Source organism: Aethalodelphis obliquidens, unplaced genomic scaffold (assembly GCF_003676395.1).
Source record: "Aethalodelphis obliquidens isolate GAN/ISIS:26980383/991018 unplaced genomic scaffold, ASM367639v1 scaffold6, whole genome shotgun sequence".
Taxonomy (NCBI): domain Eukaryota; kingdom Metazoa; phylum Chordata; class Mammalia; order Artiodactyla; family Delphinidae; genus Aethalodelphis; species Aethalodelphis obliquidens.
Genome location: NW_020837950.1, coordinates 72837458 through 72863065, shown reverse-complemented (window position 1 = coordinate 72863065; position 25608 = coordinate 72837458). Strand labels below are relative to the sequence as shown.

At 60.1% G+C, this 25608-nt stretch overlaps 1 protein-coding gene across 2 annotated transcripts in view; it reads right to left on the bottom strand.

Annotated features, from left to right (window-relative positions):
* HTRA3 (HtrA serine peptidase 3) overlaps nucleotides 1-14594 on the bottom strand; it is a 29930-nt gene extending 15336 nt beyond the window's left edge. For both annotated transcript variants that reach the window (XM_027103807.1, XM_027103808.1), the window contains exons 1-3: nucleotides 14001-14594; nucleotides 3277-3376; nucleotides 229-451 (exon numbers count right to left, since the gene is read on the bottom strand). In XM_027103807.1, the coding sequence (XP_026959608.1) occupies nucleotides 229-451; nucleotides 3277-3376; nucleotides 14001-14385 (708 nt within the window). In that variant the 5' untranslated portion in view covers nucleotides 14386-14594. The remainder of the gene's footprint in view (nucleotides 1-228; nucleotides 452-3276; nucleotides 3377-14000) is intronic.
* Between the last annotated feature and the right edge of the window lie 11014 nt (nucleotides 14595-25608).

Here is a 25608-nt window from a genome sequence, read left to right as displayed (position 1 = left end):
TTCTAGTCTGACTAGACCCAAGACTGGGGACACATCGCCGGTCCCCGGGGGTCTCAGTTCCTCCGAGCGTCCGACGGGAGGGCTGGGCCAGCGCGTCTCAGAGCCCTGGGGTCCAGGAAGGGCTCCCCTCCCCCGCCGCCCAGGAAGGGCCCCCCTCCCCCGCCGTCCAGGAAGGGCCCCCCTCCCCCGCCGCCCAGGAAGGGCCCCCCTCCCCCGCCGCCCACTCACCTTGGGGTGGATCTTGATGGTGGCGATGTCTGACTTCTTGTCGATGTCTTTGATGGTGGCCTCGTAGGTGTCACCGTTCTGCAGCTGCACCTTGAGCTGCTGCCGGCCCGAGACGGTGTTGGTGCTGGACACCACGTGGGCGTTGGTGACGATCAAACCAGCCTCTGACATGATGAAGCCTGAGCCGCTGGACAGGGGCACGTTGCGGCCGAACAGAGGGTGTCTGCAGGGAGGCGAGCGGCGGGCGCTCAGGACTGGGGCGGGGGTCGGCCGCAGCAGCGGGCATTCAGGACTGGGGCGGGGGTCGGCCGCAGCGGTGGGCCGGGGTCGAATCCCAGCTGTGCCACCTCCTGGCTGTGGCCTCGGCCAGGTCATAAAGTCTAGACCCGTTTCACGGCCACAAAGAGGGGCCCACGATCTGCGACTCGCCATCCGCGAGGATGAGTCGGGAGGCCCGTGAACGTCAGACCCGTGACGACACACCAGGCGCTTCCTGCCCTGGAGCCAGACAGACCATGATTCTAACCTCAAGTCCAGCCCCCACGCACATCTGCCTGACTGTGGGCAGGAGGCCGGCCCCTCTGAGCCTCAGTCTCCCCATCTAGGCAATGGGCTAACAACACCGGCTCCACTGAGCCGGGGGCCTGCAGGCAGTTGGTCAACAAGCAGGGCTGCTCCTGGCATAGGGAAGATGCAGGATGTGACCGGGCCTCCGTGGACTGTCACACAGCAGGTCCCCAGGGAATGTCAGTGTCCCAGATCTCTGGCTGCGCAGAGAGAGGGTCTAAACACTGAGGGGAGCGTGCTCCCACCTCCCTCGGGTGCCTCCCCACTGCTGCCTACCCTGAAGCCCCAGCTGGCGCGAGGAGCAGAGCTGGCGAGGCTCCGTTCCGTGAATTCCACGCCACGTGCCTACAGGGGGAGCCCTGGACGTGGCAGGGCAGGGACACCCGCCTTAGCATCTGCCTCCGTGAGATGGGATGGAACAGGTGATGCAGCTGGCATGGGGCCCGCGTCAGCATCCTCTGGTGGGGGACAGCACCCCGCCGCGGCTGGGGCCCTCAGAGTAGCAACCTCAGCTCCCAGGATGCCCGACACAGCCCGGGACGCCCCCCGGGAGGGGGGTCGGTCGCCTCTGGGACCCCAGTGCGGGGACTGCATGGAGCAGATCATCGGGGCCTGAGGCTGCTTGGCAGAGACAACGGGAGGGAAGGAGCAGGGATGGCAGGACGTCTCCGGGGAGTGGGTCTCTAGGAGGTGCAGAAACACCACCTCAGCATCAGCAGGACCAGGGACAGCTAATGTCACCAAGAGCTCCCTCTGAGCCAGGGACCAAGTCATTTCGCGCTCACAGCCGCCCTACAAGGTAGGCAGGTGGGGAAACAGGACCAGTGACATGAACCAGCTGCCCGGGGCAGGCAGGGAAAGGGCACAGCAGGGGTCTGAACCAGGCAGCCTGGTCCCTTGGCCCCTCTGCAGGGTGACCGGAGCATCTGTCCACTCACGCCAGCAACCAGCTTCTGCCCCCGCCTCGTTCCATGTGGGCCCCTGAGTGGCAGCCGCACCTGAGCCCCGCGGGGCTGCCATGTGTAGGATTTGTCGAGTGTCTGCAGAAGGGCCCCAGGCAGCCCAGGGCCTCCTCTCCGGCTCCAGGGTCACAGCCAGAGGTGCATCATTTTCTGGTGTCTGGGATCTCGGCCGCCTTGGCCTCACCATGTGGACATCAGCCTCCAAGGCTGACATGGAAATGGCATCACCGCCTGCCCTGCTGGTTTGGGGGTCTGATGCCTGGGGCTTTCTGGAAAGACGCTGCCCCCTCCAAGCCACCTGCAAGGCCAGGGACGTGCCACTCACATGTCCAGTTGTCATTTCCTTAATGACACGACTCAGGGTCTGGGGCCCGTGGAAAGGACAGTGAGGGGTCAGCGTATCGCAGGGGGATGGGCTCAGCTCTGAGGTCCAAGAGACTTGGGGCAGCTCTGCAGCGCTGAGCCTGGGGCAGTTCCCCGGGCCTCTGTTTCCACATCCAGAAAATGCGAACGCGGGAGCCCGCCTTACGGATTCATGGGAAGGTGCATAGGCTGTCAGCGCTAAGGGACAGGCTGCCTGGTCTCTGCCTCTCCTTTAGGAGGTGGGCACACGGCAGGGCTGTTTGGAGCAGCATAGGAACTGTAGGAAAGGCAGCCCGCGCGGCGATGGGCACACAGCAGGCGTCTGACGACATTGCTGAGCTCACACCATTAGTCTCCCCCGCCCCACCCTGCATGGAGCATTCAGCGGTGAGCACGGTCCCTGCCCTCCAGAGATGGGGGGCAGTCCTGCCCAGTGACGAGGGCTCCCACTACCCAAGCTCCACAGCCGGCGAGCAGGGGGCCCTGTGCTGGGGCCAGGAGTCAGGGCACGAGCAATTCTGCCCACTCCTGGGAACCCCCAGGGCCACCTGGTCCTCTGTGCCTCAGGTGGGCATAATGACACTGGCCGGCCTCCACCACTTGGGGAGAGTGCTGTGAAGACGAGCAAGGCCCTGGGGTCGTGGTCGAGGCCTCAGTGACCGTCCCCTCGGGCAGCGTGGCACACGCTGCCTCCGACCCCAACAGGATGGAGTGGGGTTCTGACCCTGTGTGTCTCATCTGGGCTGCTACTGGCCAAAAGGTTAGGAAACCCGATGGAAGAAACACTTTAAATTTGACAAAAGTCACGCTCTTCGTGTCTTCTCTTTGGGGGGTATAAGTCAATTTGGGACTAGACCCCAGGATTCCACAGGAGCCAGCGGTTTGCAGTACCCCTGTGACACCTGAGCAACCCCCGACCTCCCACCTGCTCGTTCCGCAGCCCGGTCACCTGAGAGGTGCTCTCTGTCTCCTCAGGTGAGGGGGTCAGGGAGGGGGCATCCCCCGCAAGGGCACCAGCAGCTCGGCAGTCTGAGCGAGGCCCGCCGGACCCCACGCCCGCTCTGGTTTCTGCTGCCCCCCAATGCTAGAACTGAGTCTACATTGGGCCCAGCAGATGTGGGGGAGACCTTGGAGGGGCGAGAGGGACTCCACGTACCTCAGGAAGAGTTCTATGTGGACCACGGCCGGCGCGATCTTCTCCACCACGTCAGCAATGAAGTTGAATTTGTACCGCGCGCTGGTCAGCTGGTGGAGACCTGCACTGGCAGGAAGAACCAGGTGCTTTAGTGAGGCCCAGATATCTGGGAAGCGGGACTCACTTGCCCCACGGATGGTTAATGCTGAGCTACCTCATCTCACATCGCCAGGCCGGCCAGGAGGCTCAGAGAGGTCAGAACACTTGCCCCGGGCCACACAGCACTGACGTGACACTCAGGCTGGATCTGGGCTAGTCCCCCTGGGCCGTTGCCCTTTCTCTCAGATACAGCAACGTCCTGGCGTGAGGAAATCGACCCTTCCCTTTGCCAGCTCTGGCCTGTCCCTCCAGGCCTTGGGCTACTGCAGTGGCTGGACAAGGTTACAGCAGAAGCCCCTGGGTGGTCCCTTCTGAGCTGCACGCTCCTGGCCATGGCGTGGCCCCCATCTGGGCCAGGTCAGCTGCCGCTGTCTGAGTCGCCAGGGCCCCGACCCTGATCTGTGTCTAACTTAGCCAGGCCCCAGGCTGGTTACCAGGCAGCTCACGACCTTCCCTGGAACATTCGCCGGCTCAGATTTCTGCTGCCGTCAGCAGTGGAGCTGCTGCTCGCCAGGACCACAGGCCCGAGACGTGTGGGTGGCACAAGGCCCACACCCCTCTGGTCACCCTGTTCGGGCACGTGCTGGGGTCTCCCAGGTACCCGCCAGAGACTGGCGCTGTCTGGAACCCACGCTGCCCAGCCCTGCTTGTAAGGGCTCCCAGGGCCTGAAATGAGTACTGGGCTGAGCACCACTGAGCTCCAGCTGTGTGGCTTTGGGCAAATCGCTTACCCTCTCTGGGCCTCGACACCTCACCTGAACTGTGAGACCAAAGGTGCCTCTCCGCCCCCATCCCCCAGGGAGCTGTGGGAACAGGCTGTGACTTGCCAACTGTAACGCTCCCTGCCTCGGCAGGGGTGGGAGGGGCTGGGGGGAGCCCACCACCCACCCTGCTCCCTGACGTTGGCGAACAAAGAGGGCTCGGCCCGTAAGGTCCAGCTTCGCAGCTGGTGTCTCTTGATGGTCTCTGGGAAGTGACTGAGCATCAGGATCTAGAGAAAATCTGGTTTTCCTGGTTCTCCAAAGGGACGGGAGGGAGCAGGCTGGGTGCAGCACAGGCGCAGGGTGCAAGGCCACAGTAGGTGCCGCATAAACATCGTGGACAAATGCGGTCCCCATCCGCAGCCCGACTCATCTCCCCAGCTGTCCAGGGGGGCAGCCCTGGCAGGGGTCATCAGCTCCATCCTAAAGGTGGGGAAACCTGAGGCTCAGCTCGAGAACCAGGCTCCTGACAGGGGCTGCAGGGCTCCCTTCCTTAGGGCCCTCCCCTCCCCACTGTGGACCCCCAAGGCCCTGACTGTGAATTAAGCCTGAGCTGGGACTCGGGGCCCAGAGGAGAGCTTGCCTTGGGCTCCTCAGTCCGGGGAGGCGAGCAGGGCCCACCCCACGGATCCTGTGATGTCTGCCTCTCAACCAGCCTGTGGGCACCGGTCACGGCGGGCCCAGCCCCCTGCGGTCAGCCTGAATCAAAGGCCGCCTATCCAGGGTGGCTGGAGACTGGCTGGGAGACGTGGCCCACTGCCGGCCACCTCGTGGCTCCCTGATGATCAAACTGCGGCCGCCAGGGACCACCGTGCCCAGAGCCCTCCTCCCAGAGGCAAAGCCCAGTGGAGGGATGGTGTCTAAGATTCAGAGGTTGTGTTTGTGGGCAAGGCCCATGCCGGGCCATGGCTCTGCCTCTCCCAGCACACGTGGGTGTCAGGCACGTTTATTTCCACGTGGATAGCCAACAGTCCCTGAAACTCTGGAGGAGAAGCTACCTGTCAGCTAGCCCGTGGGGCCCGAGCCTAGCTCTGCCGGCCCAATCCCAAGGGCACTGGGAACCTGCATTCATGCTCTATCTTAAAGGCACAGGGAAGGAAGCCAGCCACCAACCTTGTTGCCCCTTCCATCCCCGGCAGGGCCCTGGTGACTTCCAGGTTCTGCTCTCTGACAAGAAGCTCCCCTGCTAGGCAATCCCCACATCACCAAGGTCCCGGAGGACCCCAGGCAGTGGGGAGGACTCGGCACCAGGCCTGGATCTACTCTGGCCAAGGCTCGTGCCCACCATGCCGTGCTGGAACGGGCAAGCCCAGGTGGGTGAGGCCAGGTGTCGCCCCTCCCTGCTCTGTAAGCCGTGGGGGCCACTTACCCCCAGTCTCTGCTCCATCACCCACCATTCCCACGTGGACCACTCCCCAGTTTTCCCTACCACGATGCTCTGGCCTGTCCTGGATGCAGCTCAAATCTCACCTCCTCCAGGCAGCCCCCCTGGCAGTCTTCTTCCCGCCCTCCTTGGGGCTCCCAGCATAATGCCTCACCTACCACACTCAATCTCATAGGGATGCTGAGTGCCTTCCGTGTGTGCGCTCAGTGCTGGGGACAGGACAGTGACCAGCCAGGCACAGCACTGCGTCACCAGTGACGGGACAAGGGGAGGCCCAGGGTGAGATGGGGGAGTCCAGTGGCACCCCTAATCCAGGCCTGGAAGAGCACACCAGGAGGGGAACAGAGATGCAAAGACACAGCCTCACGCACGAGGGCAGCTACGGGTGGGTTCGGCTGACTCCAAGCTGGGCCCAGTGTGAATAAGACAGAGGAGGGGTGAACACATCAGATCAGAAGAGGCTGCGTTGCCACGCGACTCCATCCCAGATCTCAGGGACTCCAAAGCTCTAGGCGCGTCTGTCCAGCCCCTGGCTGACCCAGCGCAGGTCCCGCAGGCTGAGCGCCCCGAGCTGCCCAAGCGGCCGAGGAGCCGACCTGGCCCCCCGCAGATCTGGACGGCACGGCGGCCTCCCACCAGATGCTTTTCTTTCCAATGTGGCCTCTCCAGAGATCACTTAAAATAGGTGACCCTCAATTTCATGATTTAAAAACGAAAACCCTCTGGAAAGTATTCACAGGCCAAAGGCTGGCGGGAAACACATCAGAATATTTCACGGTGGGTATTCGGGGCCAGAGGTCAAGTCACGAGTGGTTTTGTTTTCTTTTGTGGATTCTCCAAATGTCCTCCCGTGAGCAAGTTAGCTATAGAAAGAAACAGAAGAGAGAGAGGAAGGCCTGGACGGGCTGTGAGCTGGGCTGGGGTGTGAGACAGCGAGAGGCCGGACTGTGTTTCCCAGCATCCCCGGCAGGGCCCTGGTGACTGGCGGGCTGTGGAAGCTCCGAGGGGAAGCCGGGCTGGGCTCACCTCCCACCCAGGCACCAGCTCCTCCGGGACACACACATGTCCGGATTCCCCGATAGCCCAGCTGTAAGCAGCATACGTGAGCCCCCGAGGCAGCCCTTGAGAGGGGGCACGGAAGGGAGGGCCTGACCCTAACCCAGGGACGAGGATGACCCCATCTGGCCCAGCACACAGTAGGTCTGCAAACACCACCACAGAGAACACTGTTTAGCCTGTTAACCAGGTTTTGCGGGGAGCAGCCTCACAAGAGCAGCGTCAGCGTGTCCCAGGAAACAGGCCAGAGACAAAGATGGTTTAGGGTGGAGACAGGCCTGGAGCTAGAGCCCCAGGTCCCATGGACTTCAGAGCGCGCGCCCGCCCTGACCCCCACGGCCTGGGGCTCCCCTGCGGAGCTCCTGGGTCAGCCGGCGGGTGACACAGGCCCTGCCAGGCCCTGTCTCTTTAAGCTGGCGAGGTGGGTGGTGGGGAGGAGGTGGGAGGCGGGCAGGGCCTGCTCCCTGGTCCTCTTCCCCACACACAGATGAATCATCCCATGAATCAGTGGGAAGGGAAGACGTGGTTCCCACTGCCTCTTTCCACATGAAAACCTTGGGCCCCACGGCTGGGAGGCAGACGCTGTTTATTTGGGGGTTTTGACAACCCCCATCCCCGCCCTCACACTGTCCTGGAGCCAAAGTTCTGAAGTCAACAGTCAGTCTTGACCAGACTCAGCTGTTAGCATTTCTTTTGTTTGTTTTCAAAAATGAGCTGTAATCCACAGGCTTTGGAAGTTCTAGTCAGGAAGGACTCGACACAGAGCAAAGCAAACAAGGCCAGGTGTCCAGCGGTGGCGCCCTCCCGCAAGAGGAAGGGGCACAGCCAGGGCGGAAAGGGACGGGGAGAAGGGGTGGCAGGGAGCCAGGCGGGGCCCGGGGCTCCACCTCCCACATCTCTGCGTGTCAGGGCTTCCGGCACAGCGGCAGACTCTTAAAGAGGACCCATGATGTGTCAGCTCTGGACAGTCACAACTGCCATGGCACGGATGGGGAAATCGAGGCCTAGGGTGGGACAGTGACTGGCCCAGACACCCCACAGGGCCACTGATCCTGCTGCACGGGTTGTGTACTGCACAACTCCAGGACCATTCTTAACAAACATCACAGCGTGACTACCTCCCTTGGAATTGTGCAGTGCGCAACCTGCACAACCGTGTGCATCACCCGTCCAGCACACGACGGGCAGAGCCAGGACCGAGACCCAGTTCTTTCCTCTAACTCTGAGGTCACTGCCCCTTCTTCTATTGCCTCCTGCAATCAGAAGACACCGCCCCCCCCCATCACCCAGTAGTTAGGTAAGAGCTGGGAAAGGAGGGGCCATCCGCAGGTGCCCACAAGGTCCCAGGCTGCGCCCATCTGTCCATAACACTGACTACAGCCTGTAGGCCAGATGGCAACCTCTCAGCAGGGCTGTGTCCAGGTCCCATTTACATCTGCAGCCTTGCTACTGCCACACGCCCCCGACCCGGTACCCTCGGCTCTGGTTCCCCAAGCATGTGTGCTCTGAGTGTCCCCCCAAACCTTTGTAATCAGTCCCTCCCTCAGCACCGCCAGGCCCAGGCCAACTCACCTCCCCTGGGGAGCCTGACCTGACTCAGTGGGCTCAGTGACCGAGCTCACTCGTCTGGGGCCCAAGGCACCTGGTGACCCCTCCCAGACCTGTCCTTCAAGACTGTCCCCATGGGCTGGGCGCCCCTGACCCACAGTGGTGAGCGGAGAGCAGCAGGGGAGCAGGGGAATTACCAGGGGCTCCCCCACAGCCTCTCGCCCTCACCCCAGGCCCCACCCATCACCCACAAGGGGCAGGCTTCAAAGCCCCAAGAGCCGTCTTCCGGGTCTGATTAGTTCCCAGGACGGCTCCCTGCCTGTGTTTTTCTTTTTCTTGAAAACATGCCTGTCCCCGAGTGAACTGTCTCCCCCCAGCCAAAGACAGCGGTTACAGCTCCCCGGGGGCGATGCTGCTGTCCGCGACCCCCAGGCTCCCGTCTCTGGAACCCAGGGCTGAGGGCTGCAGCCGGAACTCCCTCTCCGTGAGCCACGCCAGCCGGGGTTCTGGGCACTTATGATAGCGGGGAGTTCTCACAGCAGTTCTGCAGGGCAGGAATCTTCACCCATTTTACAGGTGAGGAAAAAGGCTCCGAGAGGTCAGGAGACCCGCCAAGGCCTGCAGCCAGGTCCCAGACCCCCGACCCCCGGCACGGCTCTCTCCCCGTGCTGGTCCTCAGCCAGGGGGACTGGCTGTCCCACCCCCAGAAGAGCCCAGCCCTGGCCGGTCCTCAGCTTAGGGGCCAGCCTGGCTTTTCTGGCTGTGAATCCCACTGGGGCTGCAGCCAACCCTGTGGAGGAGAGGGCTCGGCTATCAGCTCGTTTGGGCTTTGTCAAAGGCGCCCCACAGGCCAGGCAGGACTCCGGGATGCCCACAGGGCCGCCCAAGCCACGGAAGCCAAGGTGGGGTCAGCCCCTGGTTCTCCTCTTACAGGAAGCCCTCCCTGCCCTGACTGGTCCGTCAGCTGACTCCTCTGGGTTCAGGCTCCTCAGCTGTGACATGGGTACTGAACGAGGCCAGTGGAACCCCCGTGGGCAGGGCCTGGCACGTGGCAGCCGCTCCACAAACACTGCCCTCCAGATCCTTCCCGTCCTCCACTGCCCCACCTTCCTCTCACAAACTCCGCTTATGTCAGATACGTCCATTTGTCAACATCTAGGTTTATTCCCACTAACGCCTAATAATTAACGCTTACATCGTGCAAAGCACTTGAAATTCATTATCTCGTTGATTGTCAATGACCCAGTGAGGAGGATCTGTTGTCCCCATTTCACAGATGAAGAAACTGAGGAGCGGATAACTTAGACTTGCGGCGTCTCTCCACGGGAAGTGGTAGAGCTGGGACTCACCCCTGAGCAGCCGGGAACGGAACTGGGTCCCAGTTGTGGCTCTGTCCATTATTTGCTAGAGGGGCTAGAGAATACAGTTGGGCAGGCTGTGCACTGCTACCCTCTGCACCAGACCGGGCGTTCAGTTTGGGATGCGCACACACCCACACGTCCCGGCCACATCTTTGCTACACTGAGGACAAGGGGTCTGTGATTCTATTCTCTTTCCAACATGTTTATTCAACACCCTTATCAAAACCAAGCAGGGAGGCCACTTCCTCAGGTGCTGGAGGCCTGCCCGGGGTACAGGACACCAGATGCACAGGCAGGAGGACCCGGGTTCAGCACAGCTGTCCCTCCCCACCTGGTGACCTTGGGTAGCCCGCTATACCTTGATGAGTCTTTTCTTCTAAAGGGCCGTGACAAAAACACCCAGACACGATGCGTGTTTAGCCCAGAGCACAAGGTCTCGCCCTTGACCCTGGTAAAAGCTGGTGGCTTCTCACCCTCAGAGCAGGCCCAGGAGGAGGCCGCTTGCAGACCCTCTGGCAGGACACACCGGCTCACTTGGTCAGCCGCTGGCTACTCCGTCATCCAGTCTGCATGAACCCCAGGCTTCCAAGGAGGCCAAGTGAATCTCTGCTTGGCCTCATTCCCCCAGAGCTCCCGGCAGCTGAGAGGTACGTACGTGTGAGGCCAGGTGGACGCAGCCAGTGGGTTGAGTCTGCCACACCCTTGCTCCAGCTCACCCAGCACAGTGCTCGCAGTGTGACCAAGTCAGGGCAGTTCATCCCCAGAGCGGCTGGGCGTCTCTGCTGGGTCCCCTCGGACGTGGACTTGAAGGCAAGGACGGACCTGGATTTGGGCTGGGTGGGGGTGGAGCTCCACAGGCCCCACAGGTCATGGCGGGGCCCCCAAAGCCTGGACGGGTGATGAGCCTGCTACCCTGTCCCAAACCTAGGCCACCCCTTCTCAACGACACAAACGGAGCAATACTGCCGCCAACACACCGACAGGGCCACCCACCAGCCAGGCTCTTGTCACGGAACCCCGTGCCCCACTAGACACCCTCCATGCCAGAGTCCCCCGCCAGAACCTGACCACAGCTCTCCGAACCCGCTGCTCCAGGAGAGGCCCCGCCACCCACCCTGACCCCCTACCCCCCTCAGTCATGAGATACTAATGCTTCTGGAGCCTGTCCCCCTAGCTCAGGCCTCATCAGTTCTTCCTCCTCAGGGCACCAGACTCGCACTATCTGGGCCCCTGTACCCACTCTGTAAACCTGTTACCCATAAGCCTTCAGGGGTCCCTCACCTCCTAAAGATGGGTCACCCTCACAGCTCCTCCATCTGGCACCAGCTTACGCTCAGCATTTCCTGCTGTCCTCCTCAGCACAGGCTCTCTTTGCATCAACCTCTCCATGGCTGTTTAGATGTCACCTCCTCCAGGAAGCCTTCCCTGATCTATGTCTTTCCCCATCCCGGAGATGGGTTCTCCCTCCCCTGAGTTCCACACATTGTCATCTGTCCCTCACAACACAGATGATCAGGGATTTCACAAGGACTCAGCTGGTGGTGGTGATGGTGGGCAGTCTGCAGAGGCCAGGACGTACTGAGCCTGCAGGCTGCATCAGAAGTCCTGCTTGGTCCCAGAGCCAGTGGTCCCAGAGTCACAGCAGGGCTTTGGGCTGGGGAGACGTGCGTCTCATACCCGCTCCCTCGGGCCACCGTGTGGAGGTGCATGGGAAGGGGAGAGGCCTGGGAAGACAGACTGGACGGGGTGCTGTGGGATCCCAGTGCACCTCCAGACCAGCTCAGTGAGCGTGGAGGGCGAGGGTGCTTCCCAGGCCAAGCCCTGGAGGGAAAAGCACAGCTGCACAGCACCCCGGGCCTTAAGCTTCTCTTGGCTGGACGCCTCGCTCTTCACGAGTCCCCAGGAGCTACCAGATGCTGCAGTTCAGCCCTGCTGTCTGGGCAGGGGGAGTGAGAGGAGTGGGGATGCCTGATGAGTCCTGAATGCAGAATTCTGAGACCCACAAGGCCCCAGGAAGCTGCTAAGAGGATTAAAAATCGAAAGCCAACAAAGCGCTTAAGTAAATAGAGCTGAGAGCCTCTGTTGGCACCTGCACTGGGGCTGAACGATGAAAGCTGATGATTAAATGCCACGTTGTGAACCGCCCAGGGCTTGAGATTCTGATTTAACTGCACGCTTGAAGGCCTATTTGTCTGCAGCTGTAGGCAGAGAGGCTGTGAAAAGGGACACCTCTGCTCTCCGCAGACCCTCTGCACACAGTTCTCTGGGTTTTACTCTTCCATTGATAGATATTCACCCACACCGTGTGGTATCTGTGCCTAGCACAGACATGGGAGTACACAAGAGCTCCACGGATAGGTAGTGAACCCATCATCACTGGAGGTATGCAAGGAGGGACGCCCACCACGTGGGCCAGCCTTTCATTCCACAGCACCTACTGAGCCCAGGTGCTGGACAGACGTCTGTCTGTGGCCACTGAGCTACTGTCCTCTTCTCACCCTCCTGTTTCCCCCACTGTCAGTTTCTCCAGGACACAGATGGGGTCTGCCTCATTACAGGGGCCTTGTTACCAGCCCACGGCCAGCGGGACACACAGAGAAGGTGCTTCACAGACGTGGACTCCCTCAGTCAAGAATAAAGGTTTCAAAATGCCTAGAGCACCTCCAACCTCCCTGCTGATCCCCGGCACCCTGGAGCCTGATTCTAACAGCACCCACTACTTGGGAGAGCTGGCACTGGGAAGGGGACCACAGACACCACCGAGCTGCAGTGGGCAGGCGCCAGGCCCACCCTGAGCCCTCTGCCTCCCAGACCCACCAGGCGGCTGGTTCCGAGCCCCACGTCAGAAGGTGCGATGGGTGCTCAAGAAATGATAACGCCCATCTCCATGGCATCGAGTGGCACCATGCTCCCGGTCTCCTGGGCACGATCCAAACACAAGACTGACCTCATCACCCTCACTTCTCTTAAAACCTTTCCATGGCTCTCCCGTGTAATCATGGCTAAGCCCACATAACGCTTCCCAACCTGGGCTCCCCGGAACCCCGGTGTGCCAGGAGGTCACGCGTGTTCTGCCAGGAAAGAGCTCTGTTGAAGTTCTCTTGGGAAACCCTGGGTTTTATCGTTTGGTGGGTTTTTTTTTCCTTGCTGTAGGTTTTCTCAGAAGCTCTGATGGACTCAGGCGGAGTGCGAACCCCCACTGCAGGGCCGGCGTTTACTTTCCCAGACTTCTGGGGCCGCAGGACACTTATTTTCAGAATCCCAGACATGACTCGGGAAGCCTGGCCTACAGGATGAAGCCGAAAACACGACGTTTATGGGCCACTTGTGGTCCTGTCCCAGCCAAGCCGCCCAGCCCTGGGTGTCTCTCACAAGCCTACACGTGCACGCGCGCACACACGCCTCCCCTGCACAACATCTGCTCTGGGCTACGTGGCTCACCATAGGCACATGGCCCCACGTGGTGGTTCACGCTGTCTTCCCTTCCCCGAAAGCCTAACCCTCCCACTACCTGGAAGGCGTGTCCCCATCCTTGGGGATTCAGCTTAGAGGCCCCTCACCCCTGAAGGTTTCCCGGCACTCCAGGCAGCCGTGCTCCCCACGGCAGAGCCTGTTCTGGCGGTCAGCATCTCCTGGTGGGCAGCTGCGGGCTGGGGGCACACACCGCGGCCTGACAACTCCAGCGCCGTGAACTCCGGGCCCAGCGCAGGCTGCTGCACTCAGAGCACCTGCGGAACCGACGCCGGAGCCTGCGTTCCTAAGAGGTGCCCCAAACAAATAAGGGCACAGTAGGGTTTGCCAGCATTTTCTTCCACAGGGTCAATCTGTGTGGCAAGAAGCAACCCAGAGCCAAGTCCAGGTTAGGGGAGGCTGTTCTAAGGTGTGACGGGACTGAGAAATTTCCTACCCCGACGGCAGGTCCCCACGGAGCTCCAAGCAGTCCAGAGGCTCCACAAGCCCGCTCCCCATTCCTAAACAGCCCTCAGGTGACATGCGTTTTAAGCGCAGGGCAAGACAAGAAAGGAAACACCCCCTGTCACTCAATTGGTGTCTCTCGAATATCAAGACTGGATATTTAAGGCCAGGAAGGATCGCTTTGCATCCGACACCCAGGCAGGCAGGGACATGGGGACCAGGGGAAATGAGACACAACATGGGTAAGTTGTGATGAGGCCAGAGGCTGGAGAGATGTAGAGCTAGACCAGGCCCCTCGGGGTGGTTAGGAGAGCACCAGGTTTCACTGTTGACTACTTCTGTGACCTTGGGGACAGCACTTTACCTCTCCCAGCCTCAGTTTCCCCACCTGGAAGACCAGAAGGCTGGTTGGATGATTTCTCAAAGAAACCATCACTTGTGCCCGGGGAGTGTGGACAATGAGGCTCCGCCCCGGCTCTGAGCCTGTTTCCCCAGGAGACCGCTTCGTTCCACCCCCCACCCCCGCAGTGCCAGCGGAGCAGCCCGACCGAGAGCGCTTACCCGATGGGCAGGCGCCTTTCTGCAGCTGGCGCACGGGCGTCCCGGAGAGCTGCAGCGCGCGGCGGCTGGCCGCCTGCAGCGCGCACACGTTGGCGTAGGTGTGCCCGTCCGTGCCGCACACGGCGTGCGCCCAGCGACACCGACACACGCCGCGCACACACTCCAGGCTCTCCCCGCACGGAGAGTCTACGGCGCGGCCGCACGGCTCGCCCTCGACGGCGGCGCACACCAGGCAGCAGTTGCAGAGGTCGGGCACGTAGCCGCCGGGACAGCGGGGACTCGGGCACCGCGACACGTCGCAGCGCGCGGGGCACGACGTGGCCAGGGGCTCCCGGGCCAGCGCCAGCGCGACCAGAGCGGCCAGGACCAGCGCCCGCGCCTGCATGGCGGACGGGCCCGCGGCGGGCGGCAGCGCGGGGGACCGGCCAGGGGCGCACCGAGGCCGCTGCTCCGGGCGCCGACGGAGGGAACGCGGGCGGGAGCGCGGCCACACGCGCCGGCGGCTCAGGCGGGCGGGCGACGGGACCGCAGAGACATGCCCGGGGCGCGGAGAACGCGGGGCACTGGGGAGGCGCCCGCTCCCTCTGGGCAGACGGTGGCGGGTAGCCGGCCCCGCCGCGTTTAAAGGCGCCGGCCTCCCGCCCGCCCTCGCTGGAAGGGGGCGGCCCGGCCCCTCCGCCAGCTCCGCCCCGGCCCAACCGCCCCCGCCCGGCCTTCCGGGCCTGGACCCACCCGAGGCCGAAAGCGGGGCCTGCCTGGTCTGGGAAACCGGTGTGATGGATATTCTGCGACCCCGCCCCCCGGCTAGGGCCCTTGGGGAGGAGAAGCCACCAGTGTGCGGGCCTCCGGCACCCCTGGGGATCCCTGAGCTAGCCGAGTTCAAGGCTGAGTTCCAGTGACCTCAGCTACTCCCCCTCCCCCTCCCCGACCTGGACCGTCCCGGCCCCTTCCCCCCCCCCCCCCCCCCCCCCCCCCCCCCCCGGGCCTCCTCAGCCAGGAAGCCCTCAGGACAGGGCCCGACCAATCCACGTTGGCGGGAGGGATGGAGGTTACGGCTCCCCACCTCCACTGGGGACAGACCTTCCGGAAGTGCCGCCCCCACCGCCTGTCCTCAGGCTTTAGGGCTTGGAGGATGTGCTCCCCCAGGCTCTGGACAGGGCCTGTCTGGGGGCAGCCCCGCCCTCGGTGCTCTGTGGCCCTGGCAGTTGTCTTACAGCTCCGTGCCTCAGTTTCCTCTTCAGGAAAGGGGAAGGAATAGCACTTGCTGCCTCATAGGACGTAGGGAGAGTCCCACGCAGTGGATGGTGGAGGAATGTCCGCAAGCACTTTGTGGGTGGCGTGCAGTCGGCCCATGGGAGCGGGAGGCTGCTCCACCCTCCTGATTATTCCGCACATGGTCTCTGAAAAGCCACTTCAGACCCAGGCCCTGCCCGAGGGCCCAGAGCCGGGTGACCATGATGTCATCAGCGTGACGAGGGCTGTGGGGATCCGAGGAGAGGGCAGAACCCTCCTTTGGAGGTGAGCTTCAAGAGGGTGTAGGGTCTGGGACTGCCCTGGTGGTCCAGTGGTTAAGACTCCGCGTTCCCAATGCAGGGGGCCCGGGTTCGATCCCTGGTCAGGGAACCAGATCCCGTATGCCGCAACTAAAGGTCCTGCATGCCGCAACTAAAGATCCTGCATGCCGTAACTAAGACCCGGCGCAGCCAAATAAATAAATAAGAGGGTGCAGGGTCTGGATGCGGTCATGGGCCTGGGGGCTGGTGGAGTCCAGCCAGGAGCTCTGCCCTACCTGGGCCAAGGGTCCACAAGCAAAGGCAAGTCAGAGTGGCGACCCATTCGGCAGAGAAAGTCCTCGGGTGCAGACCCTGGAATTGGGGGTCTGTACCCTCTCTGACAGGCCCTTCAGCCGCCTGGTGAAGTCTGGAGAGCCCTACTCGGAATGATGTCTTTTAAATGCATAAAACAAGCTGCACGGCATTACTAGGGGAAGCAATGCTCTGATTAATCCAGGTAGTTAAACATATAGATCCACGGTGTGTACGTGGCTTCTCTGTGAAGCGCTTGAATAAGATCTGGCCCCAGTGGGACACCCGGCCAGATTTCAGAGCACAAGGGGGTCTAGAGGTGCCTGCAGCCGCTGCAGCATGGGGGGAATACCTGTGTTCCTCTCGGTGACAGGGTCACAGGGGCCCTGTGGCTTGGGCCTGCTTCACCATGGAAGGATATGCTGGGCTTCAGGGGAGGGGATGGTGAAAATAAAGATTTTTGTTTTCATCCGAGTTTTCAGACCCCCAGGTTAGGAATCTCTGGCTCAGAGGAGGGAGAGGGGTGGGGGGGAGGGACTGTGTCTGTTCCCTGAGGGCCTTGGCGTCCTTGAAGGACTGGGCACTGCTGAGAGGTTAGACGGGATGTGGCCCATCTGACAGGTACGCTGGAGGAAGTGGCTCAGGCTGGGGTACAGAAGGGGAGCTGGGGGCCCTGAGAGGCAGTGGCCGTGAGCGTAGGGTTGAAGGTCAGCTGGAGAACAGGCCGCAGGAGGCTGGGTCTTCCCTTTCTAAAAGGCCCTTTGACAAAGGGCAATGGGATATGCACTTCTGCCTCGAAAAACTGGAAATGCATTTTGCTTTGAAGATGTGGAGAATTTCAGGCCTTTCTTGGAATAACCCAGAATACCAGGGGTGGGGGACCACAGGGCTGGTCTGGGCCTCCCCCAACCCTGGCCAGGGCTCCTGGTTTGTCTCTCCTCTAAGGAGGGTGCAGGTCTGAGGGGCAGAGGGAGTGGCCCACGGGCCCAGGACATCCTGGGGGACCCAGAGTAGGCTCCTTGGGGGGCCTCGGCATGCCAGACACCCAACCCTGCCGGGATGCTGCAGTGCACAGAAAAGCAGAGACCTGGGTAGGACCGGGAGCTCATTTCTTCTAAAGCTTTTGTCTACAGGTGGGGAATCTGAGTCTCAGAGAGGTCCTAGGCTGGCCACAGCTGCAGACCAGAGCTCTCACAGCCCTCTACAGTTTACACGGGACAACGCCTGCTGTCCTTGGGCCCTGAGGCTGTTCGGGTGCTCTGCTCACATGATTTGATGCCATATTCACGGCTGCCCTGGGAGGTGGGTATCGCGATCCTTGAAGGAAGCTCTGGGATGCACGGCTCACAGTGTGTGGCAGCCTGGGACTCAGTCCATGCGCTTCCCTCAAGACCACACTGCCCCCAACGGTCACCTGATTTGACCTTTACAACCATCTTGCAAAGGGGATATTTATTCCCCTTGTACAGATGGGGAAACTGAGGCCCAAAGTGAAAGGGCCCATCCGTGGCTTCCCTTCTCCCCTCTGAAACTGGGGTGCAGTCCCTGGGTTTGCCTTTGTTTTTGCCTGAAATAGGCAGGCCCTTCTCACAGAGGCTGCAGTGAGCATGGCTGGCCCCGGGCCCAGAGTGCTCTGTCGGTGAAAAGGGAATCTGTTTCCAGATGTTCCTGCAGCTGCCGGGGAGACGGAGGGAGCAGCGCCCCCTGCTGCTCCGACTCCATCCTGCCTCTGGGTGCGAACCAGGGCACCTTCAGTGGCTTCCCCGCCTGCTGCGGGAGCCCCTCCCGCTGGATCTGAGTCTCCCTCTCCACCCCACCGTGGGTGAACGTCCTCGGAGGCCTGGGATGCTCCCAGGTGCTGCTTCAAGGAAGGTGGAGGCTCTTCCTATTACTCCCCCTTACCCCCCACCGTTGGTACTTAAGGCCTTTTACAAACAAGAACAAGATAAAAAGGAAGGAAGAGAAATCAATTAAAGCAAAAAAGAGTGAGAGAAAAATAATGGGAAGCCAGAGGTGGAGCTAATATCCAAATTCGTGTCACGAGATGCTAGTTCTTAGCGCATGCCCGTAAATTTGGCCCCCAGCTTCCTGGTAGCCAAGGCAAAGATGGAAACGTGATGTCCGTGTTGACGGAAGAAGCCATTCTCCAAAGCAGCCTGACTTCTCACTACTAAGGGGAGAGAGGTGTCCCCAGGGAGCCTCAGGAAGGATTCTGCAGGAGGGCCTGACACCTGCCACAGCTGGTTCCGTGAGGCTCCCCAGAAAATAGCTCTCAATGGGAATGAGGGGCAAGCCAGACTAGGGATCCTGCTAGCAGCTGCACTCCTTAGCAGGTGGGATTCAGGCTGGCCCAGGGGGAGCAGGGGAGCTCTGCAGTAAGTGCCCAAGCTTGGTGGAACGTCCTAGAACCTCATTCAGGACCTGGAGCAGGTGATACCGAACTTGATGAGAACAGGCGTCACTCACTCGTGAGAACGCCTTCCCCATGTAACACACTATACCGCAGGGAAAGAGCTCCACGAACCTTTCAGTGCACGGGTTGGGTCAGCCCATGTGACTCCTGGCACACAACACAGCAGGGCGAGAAGGTTCCAGAAAAGGGGAGCGGCCCATGAGGACTGAAGGCCATCAGACCCATGTCTGATGACACAGACATCAGACCCATGCCGCAGACACTCTGCCCTGGGACCCTCTAAGAAAACATAGCCCAGGGGACCGAGGCATTCTCCCCATAGCCTGGCGCCCAAGGGCCCAGGCGGGGAGACCGGTGGGGTTGCCTGGCGCATCCCTGAGCACCGGCAGAGCAGCGAGCGGTGGGCGGAGGGCAGTCGTGCTCCCTGCAGACTCTGCCTCACGGTCACCATCTGGGTCGTGCCTGACTCCGCTCCAGATATCAGCCCCTCGCAGAGAGGGGCAGTGTCTCATCTCCCCAGCGCTGGCCAGGCTGGGCGTTGGCCAAGGTTACTTACACTAATTGGAATGGAATTGAGTCTGTCCAGGCGGGAGCCCTGGGGGACCTCCAGCCCAGGCCTCCATCTCTGCACAGAGTTGGACAGCCGGCCGGACCTGGGTCCTCGGGTCGAGCTCTCCAAGCTCTGGGAAGCCTCTGCCCTTTGACCTGAGCTTTGTCTAAGGCTTCACGTTGGATGAGGTCATGACTTAAGTCACTTTGGGGACTTCGCATCCCGACCGCACCTCGGCCTGCAGTAAGACTCGTCAGCCGACGTTAGTGGGTGACTCAGAGGGTGGGCCCCCTGCACAGGGTTAGGGTGGGGAGGGGGACGGGGTGGGTGGGGAGGGGGACGGGGTGGGTGGGACCCACTCTGTCTTCAGCCCCCAGCCCCTTGGCCCTTGCCACACTTGGAGGAGGTGAGTCTCTCTGAGAGAGAGACTTCCCTCCTCACCCCTGTGTCCCCCCTGGCCCCCGGCCTCCAGGGACAGAGGGGGAGGGGCAGGCACCAGCTAGCACTCAGGACTGCTCTGGGGACCCTGGGGAATAGGTGCTACTATAATCCCCATTTTGCAGGTGGGGCAGCCAAGGCACAGACAGGTGGGGTAAGGTGGCCAAAGGCACGGAGCCTGCCCGACACGGCGCAAGATATGGACCCAGGGTGTATGGCTCCAGAGCGCATGCCCACGGCCAGTCCACTGCGTGGTCTCGGGGCAACCACACCATGACAGCACGCACGGAGGATGCTGGGACAGAGGGAAGCCTGGGGGCTGGACGGGGTCCACTCTGGGGCCCAGGGGAAAGGAGGGCCTTCCCTGAGTGGACTCTGAATGCTGGGGAGGGGCTTGCTGGACAGAGCAGGAAAACAGGGAACCCCAGGAGAGGGTGCAGGGTTGCAAAGGGGGCCAGCAGGGTTAGGGAAGGCAGGCCTTCTCTCTAGGGCAGTGGGGACCCCTGGAGGAGGAGAAGTAGCAGCACAACGTGGTCAGCTGTTCTGAGATAACTTGCTCTGGCTACATGAGGGCCTGGATTGGCCAGAACGGGGTGTGCAAAAAGTAAGCGACCTGGCGGGGAATTCTGCAGAGATCCAGGTGCAAGGTGATGCCTCGGCCCCAAGTTGTTGAAAGCCCCACTCCAACTGGCTTCAGCAAAAGAGGGCTTATCGGTGCACCTTCCTGGTAGGGGCAAGATGATCTAACGTCAGGTGTGGCCTGATCCCAGTCCCAGGTGGCAGGAAGGTAAGTCTCAGAGACTGAGCTGAAGGAAGCTGCACAGTGACCGAGACCAGCAGGTCTGGGTGTTCCCTTCACAGAGGTGGACACTCTGCTTGCACACCTCTAGTGACGGGGAGCTCACTACCCATCAAGGCAATCCTTCCCGTTGTTAGACTGTTCTTCCTTCAATTGAGCTAAATGCTGCTCCTGTAATTCCCATCTCTGGACTTTGCTGGACTCCGGGAGACTGTGGAGAGAACATCAGTTCCCTTATCTACAAAAGAAAGCTGCAGGGACTTCCCTGGTGGTCCAGGGGTAAAGTGTCCGCCTTCCAATGCAGGGGTTGTGGGTTTGATCCCTGGTGGGGGAACTGAGGTCCCACACGCCATGGGGTAACTAAGCCCATTCACCACAACTACTGAGCTCACGCGCTTCACTGAAGATCCTGTGTGCTGCGACTAAGACCCGACGCAGTCAAAAAACAAAAATAAGAGCAAAGAAAATGTAAAATAATAAAGAAAAAAAAGAAGGTGGCAAACATCAAAGGCTGGTCATCACGTTGCTTCTCTATTAGTTCCCTTGTGACCGTGGGCCTCAGTTTTCTATCTATCTAGAGAATGACAAGAAGGAAACTTCCTCCTGGGGTTCCTAAGGACCAACAGAGGCAGTACGTAGGGATGTAAGATGGCCCCCAAGGTTCCTGCCCCCGGTGTACACACCCTTCCTATGCCCCTTGAGTGTGGGTGGGCCTGACCTAATCAGGTAAGCCCTTAAAAGGGCCTGGGCCCTTCCTGAAGGCAGAGGCTCGAAGTGTAGAGAGATTGGAAGTGTGAGGGACCCATGGAGGGGGCCACAAGGCAAGGACCTGGGGGGACCTCTAGGAGCTGAGTGGTCCCCAACCGACAGCCCACAAGACAGTGGGGACCTCAGTCCTACAACCGCAAGGAAATGAATTCTGCCAACAGCCTGAAGGGCCTGAAGATGTCTTCCCCGCTGGGCCTCTAGTCAGGGGTTGCAGGCAGCCAACACTGTGTGAGACCCTGAGCGAGGACCAAACAAGTCGTGCCGGAGTCTTGCCCCACAGATACCATGAGACAATACATGTGCGTTGTTTCCAGCCACTAGGTTTGTGGTGATTCGTTTTGTGGCCACAGAAAATGAATACAGGAGGCGAAGGCTGAGTAAGTGTGTCGTTAACTCTGAGGGGACAGAGGGGTGGAGGGGTGGAGGCGTGGAGGACAGCAGCCTGGAGGAGGGGAGGCAGCCCTTGGGGCCAAGCCCCAGCCCCGGAGACAGCCCTCCTGGGCCCCGCCTACTGGCCCAGCTCTGCCCTGTCTCGGGGAGTTTCTTTAAGTACTACAAGGGGGGCGCTAGTTACACCCACCCCTTGGGAGCAGAAAACTAAGCTAGGAGAGGTTGAGTGGCTTTCCCAAGACCCCGAAGCCATTAGGCAATGGACCCAGGGTTAGAAAATAGTCGGGTCTGAACCCAAAGTTCATGCTCTTACCCCAGCACCACACTTCTGTTCCATGCCCATTTTATAGAAGGGAAAACTGAGGCCCAAGAAGGGGAGGTGGGTTGCAGAGATGCCGGGCTAATTGTTAACAAAAGGTCACATGATTGAGCCTCAAAGCATCTGTGTCTGGTCCTCACCACATCCTCCCACTGACATGCCCATTTCACAGATGAAAAGAGCGGGGCACAGAGGTTCAATAACTTGCCCAAGGTCACACAGTGAGCAAGGGAGCTACAGAATCGGGATTGGAACCCAGGCAACGTGCGTCTCCTACAAAAGCTGGTTTGGAACCAGCAGGGCTGCGTGAGGGCCAGGCAAGGAAATCTGAGAGGAAGGCGTGGGTAGACGTCATAAAGGGGTCCAGGCTGATTGAAATGATGAAATCAGAGCTGTCCGGCCAGCAGGCCTTGGTCCTTTTCCCTTCTTTCAAGACAACAATTCTCCGGTTTGACTGTCTGCAGCCCAAGCCCTTCTTGGAAATCACCCTGCCCCACCTCAACACTGACAGGAGTTGGATGTGAACCTCCCCCTGGACCAGAGCGGCCCACCCCACTCCTGGGAGGGTACATCCTGTCCGTCCTGTCCAGCACGGCGGCCCTCACTGGACAGCCGGCTCACCCCCCAGCCAACGGAGCAGCTGTCCTGGAGGCTGCTGGGCCTCTGTCCACCCTCTGAGGAGCCGCCAGCCTTTCTTTCAGCCCCGGAGGCCCTTCTCCATCCTCGCCGGAGCTGGGGGGCAAGTTGATGCCCAGAAACAGTCACTCTGGCCATCCAGGGTGTCACGATGGGCAGGCTTGTTGGGAGTAATGGGCAGGGATCTGGCGCCCCTCTCCCCTCTCCCCTGGGCCACACTGCTCTCCGGGACCCCTGAGCTGTGTCCACACGGTCCCAGTGGGCTGCTAGACTGAAGGTGAGCCAGAGAGGAAGCACTTCAGAACTGAGGGTGAGGGGACCGCCTGCTGGCCCTCTGGGGCTCCTCTCCAAGCTTTCATGCTGCTAATGGGACACAGGTGCTCCCGAGGCCCCCGCCCCATCAATGGTCCTAACGTGAAACCCGTTCCCACCATGCTCTGTGCCCAGGTGTGGTTTAACCCCTGGGCCAGGGGGTGCCTGTGCAGAAACTCTTACCATCCCCATGTTTCAGGCCTAGGGAGGTGAAGCGACTCACCCAGGGCTGCACAGCTGGGCCCTGGTTTGTGGGTGGCCAGCTGGAGACTGAGGTCACCCAGTCACAAAGATGAGCTGCTCCGGGCCAGAGGGAGTCCCACAAGAGTCTAGAGTCCCCACCGAGTGTCCTCCTCATGGGCTTGCACCCCCTCAGGGATGGGAGCCCCTCCCACACACCCTCCAGGGCAGCCCACCCCCCTTTGTTCCCTGACCTGGCAGAACCTCACACCCATGTGTCTCCTGCCAGGCCGGGGTCCCCGCGGCTACCTCAACCTCTCAGCCTGGACCCAGGGCAGACCTCCCGGCACCCACCCTGTGGCAGTATGAGCCCTGGAGGCAGATCCTGGTGCTTTCTGAGAACCACTTCCCATTTTCCCAATCAGCTTGGAGCCTGGTTTCCTGTCCTCCTTATGAAACTCAGGTGGGTCTGAACCCAGGGCCGTTCAAGGGTGAGCCCTGATCGGCTGAGCTCGTCAGTATATCCCATCCCCCTTCCATGGTGCTTGTTTCAGGGGTGGGTCCTTCACCCAACGAGAGCCTATCCATGTAAGGTACCGTCGGCTGACACTGTCAGGAAGAAACATTTCCTTCTGCACAGACACCTTCCCTCAGCGTGGGAACCAGGAAAAGTGCGACTGGCAGCCACCTGATGACCCTGAGGGGACAGTCTGCCTTGAAATGGAGCTAACTGAGGAGTGGAACTGAGGAAAGGAGAGAAGGCAAGCTGGTCTTGAGCCTGGATCATGCCATGCCTGAAGCTGTTTTTTCTAAGCCATCAGTCGATTGCGTGAGTAAATCCTCTGTAATGTTGAGGTCAGCTTCATCTGAGTTTCCTACGGTTCCCCACAGCTTAGATTGTCGTACAGGGGCTGTGCCCAGCCAGACCTTGACAATAAACATAGATTCAAGAGGGGAGCTCAGCCAACTGGTGGGGGTCGTGCACCTGTCACTTACAGAGTGCCTGCCACTGCTGGGCACTGTCTCGTTTATGCCCCCATGACAAGGTTCCCTTTGTGCAGGTGAGGACCTGAGGCCAAGAGATCGCCGAGTCTCACCCAAGGCTAGGATTTGAACTTGGGTCTGTCTGACTCCAGAGCCCATGCCCTCCTCTGCCCCTAGGCAGTCCCCAGGCACTGCATGTGTGCTGGAGCCCAGAGCCTGGCCACACTGGACATCCAGAACCAGGGAGGCCGTGGGACTCCCCACCCTGTGGACCCCACCACGCACAGCCAGCCCGGCAAGTCCACTGGCACTCTCTGGACCGCGCATGTCAGGGGAGCAGCGCCAGCTGGCTCTGAGTGTCCCTGCAGGAGGCATGGGCATGGCCTACGCCTGGCACTTTGGGAGACAGCGCATGGTATAGCCGTGAGCCAGCTCCAGGATGCAGGGGGCTCCAAGCTCAAGTTCTAGGCTCTGCCACGTCCTGCTGTGTGACTGTGTCAGTGCTCTTTCATCTCTCTGACCCTCAGTTTCCTCCTCCTTAGAATGGGCACACTGAGCTTCCCTAGTGGTGCAGTGGTTAAGAATCCGCCTGCCAATGCAGGGGACACGGGTTCAATCCCTGGTCCGGGAAGATCCCACATGCCATGGAGCAACGAAGCCCGTGCGCCACAATTACTGAGCCTGTGTGCCACGACTACTGAACCCACGCACCACAACTACTGAAGCCCACGTGCCTAGAGCCCGTGCTCCACGATAAGACAAGCCATCACAATGAGAAGCCCGCACACCGCAACGAAGAGTAGCCCCCGCTCGCCGCAACTAGAGAAAGCCCACGTGCAGCAACGAAGACCCAACGCAGCCAAAAATAAACAAAAATAAAAATAAGTAGATTTATTTAAAAAAAAAAAGGGCACACTTGGCTCTCACCCTCCTGTGCACTACATCGCTCTCAGTGGCCACCAGGTAACCAGCTGAACAGGCGGCAAAGAACCAGGGCCCCTGTCCCCACCTCTCAGCCTGGGTACCACCTCCGCTAAGTACCTCAGGACTAAACATACCCCACAACTCCCAGCCCTGTGGATGATGGTTTCCAGCCTAAACACACGCCCCTCACCCACCCATCATCTCTTTGACTCTCATCCACTCCCCTGGCCCGTGCCCACCCTTCCCCTCTCTCCCAAACCCCGGACGTCTGTCCCCATCCCCACCGAGTGACTGTGTGACAGCACATCCAGTGACCTGTTCCCAGGACTCCTCACCGCAGGGAATTCCTCCCCCAGCCCTCCTTGGTCCTGGCTCTTATATCGCCAGAAACTGCTCCACCTCCGAAATCTCAGTTTCTAACAATGGTTTTATTTTATTTATCTATTTATTCTGGCTGTGCCGTGTGGCTTGTGGGATCTTAGTTCCCCGACCAGGGACTGAACCTGGGCCACGGCAGTGAAAGCACTGAGTCCTAACCACTGGACTGCCATAGAATTCCCCCCCTTGGTTTTAAAACAAATATAACAACTTCATCGGGATATAATTCACATGCCGTACGATTCACCCTTTTATAGAGTACGATTCAGTGGTTTTCCAATATATTCACAAGTGTGTACAACCATCCCTACAATTAATTTTAGGACACTTCCATCACCCTAAAAAGAAACCCTGTACCCGTCGGCTGTCACTCTCCATTTCCCCTTCGCCCAGGCCCTGGTAACTGCTCATCTATTTTCTGTCTCTAGGGATTTGCCTGTTCTGGACATTTCATATAAATGGAATCATACAACACGTGGTCCTGCTGTGACTGTCTTCTTTCACTGACCATCACGTTTTCAAGGTTCAACCATGTTTCGGTACTTGATTCCTTTTCACGACTGAGTAATGTTCCATTGTGTGGATATACCACATACTTCATTTCCATTTGTAATCCATTGTTATCCATTAATGGATGTTTGGGTGGTTTCCGTTATGGAAAACACTGTGAACATTCATATGTAAATTTGTGTGGCCTTAAGTTTACAGTTCT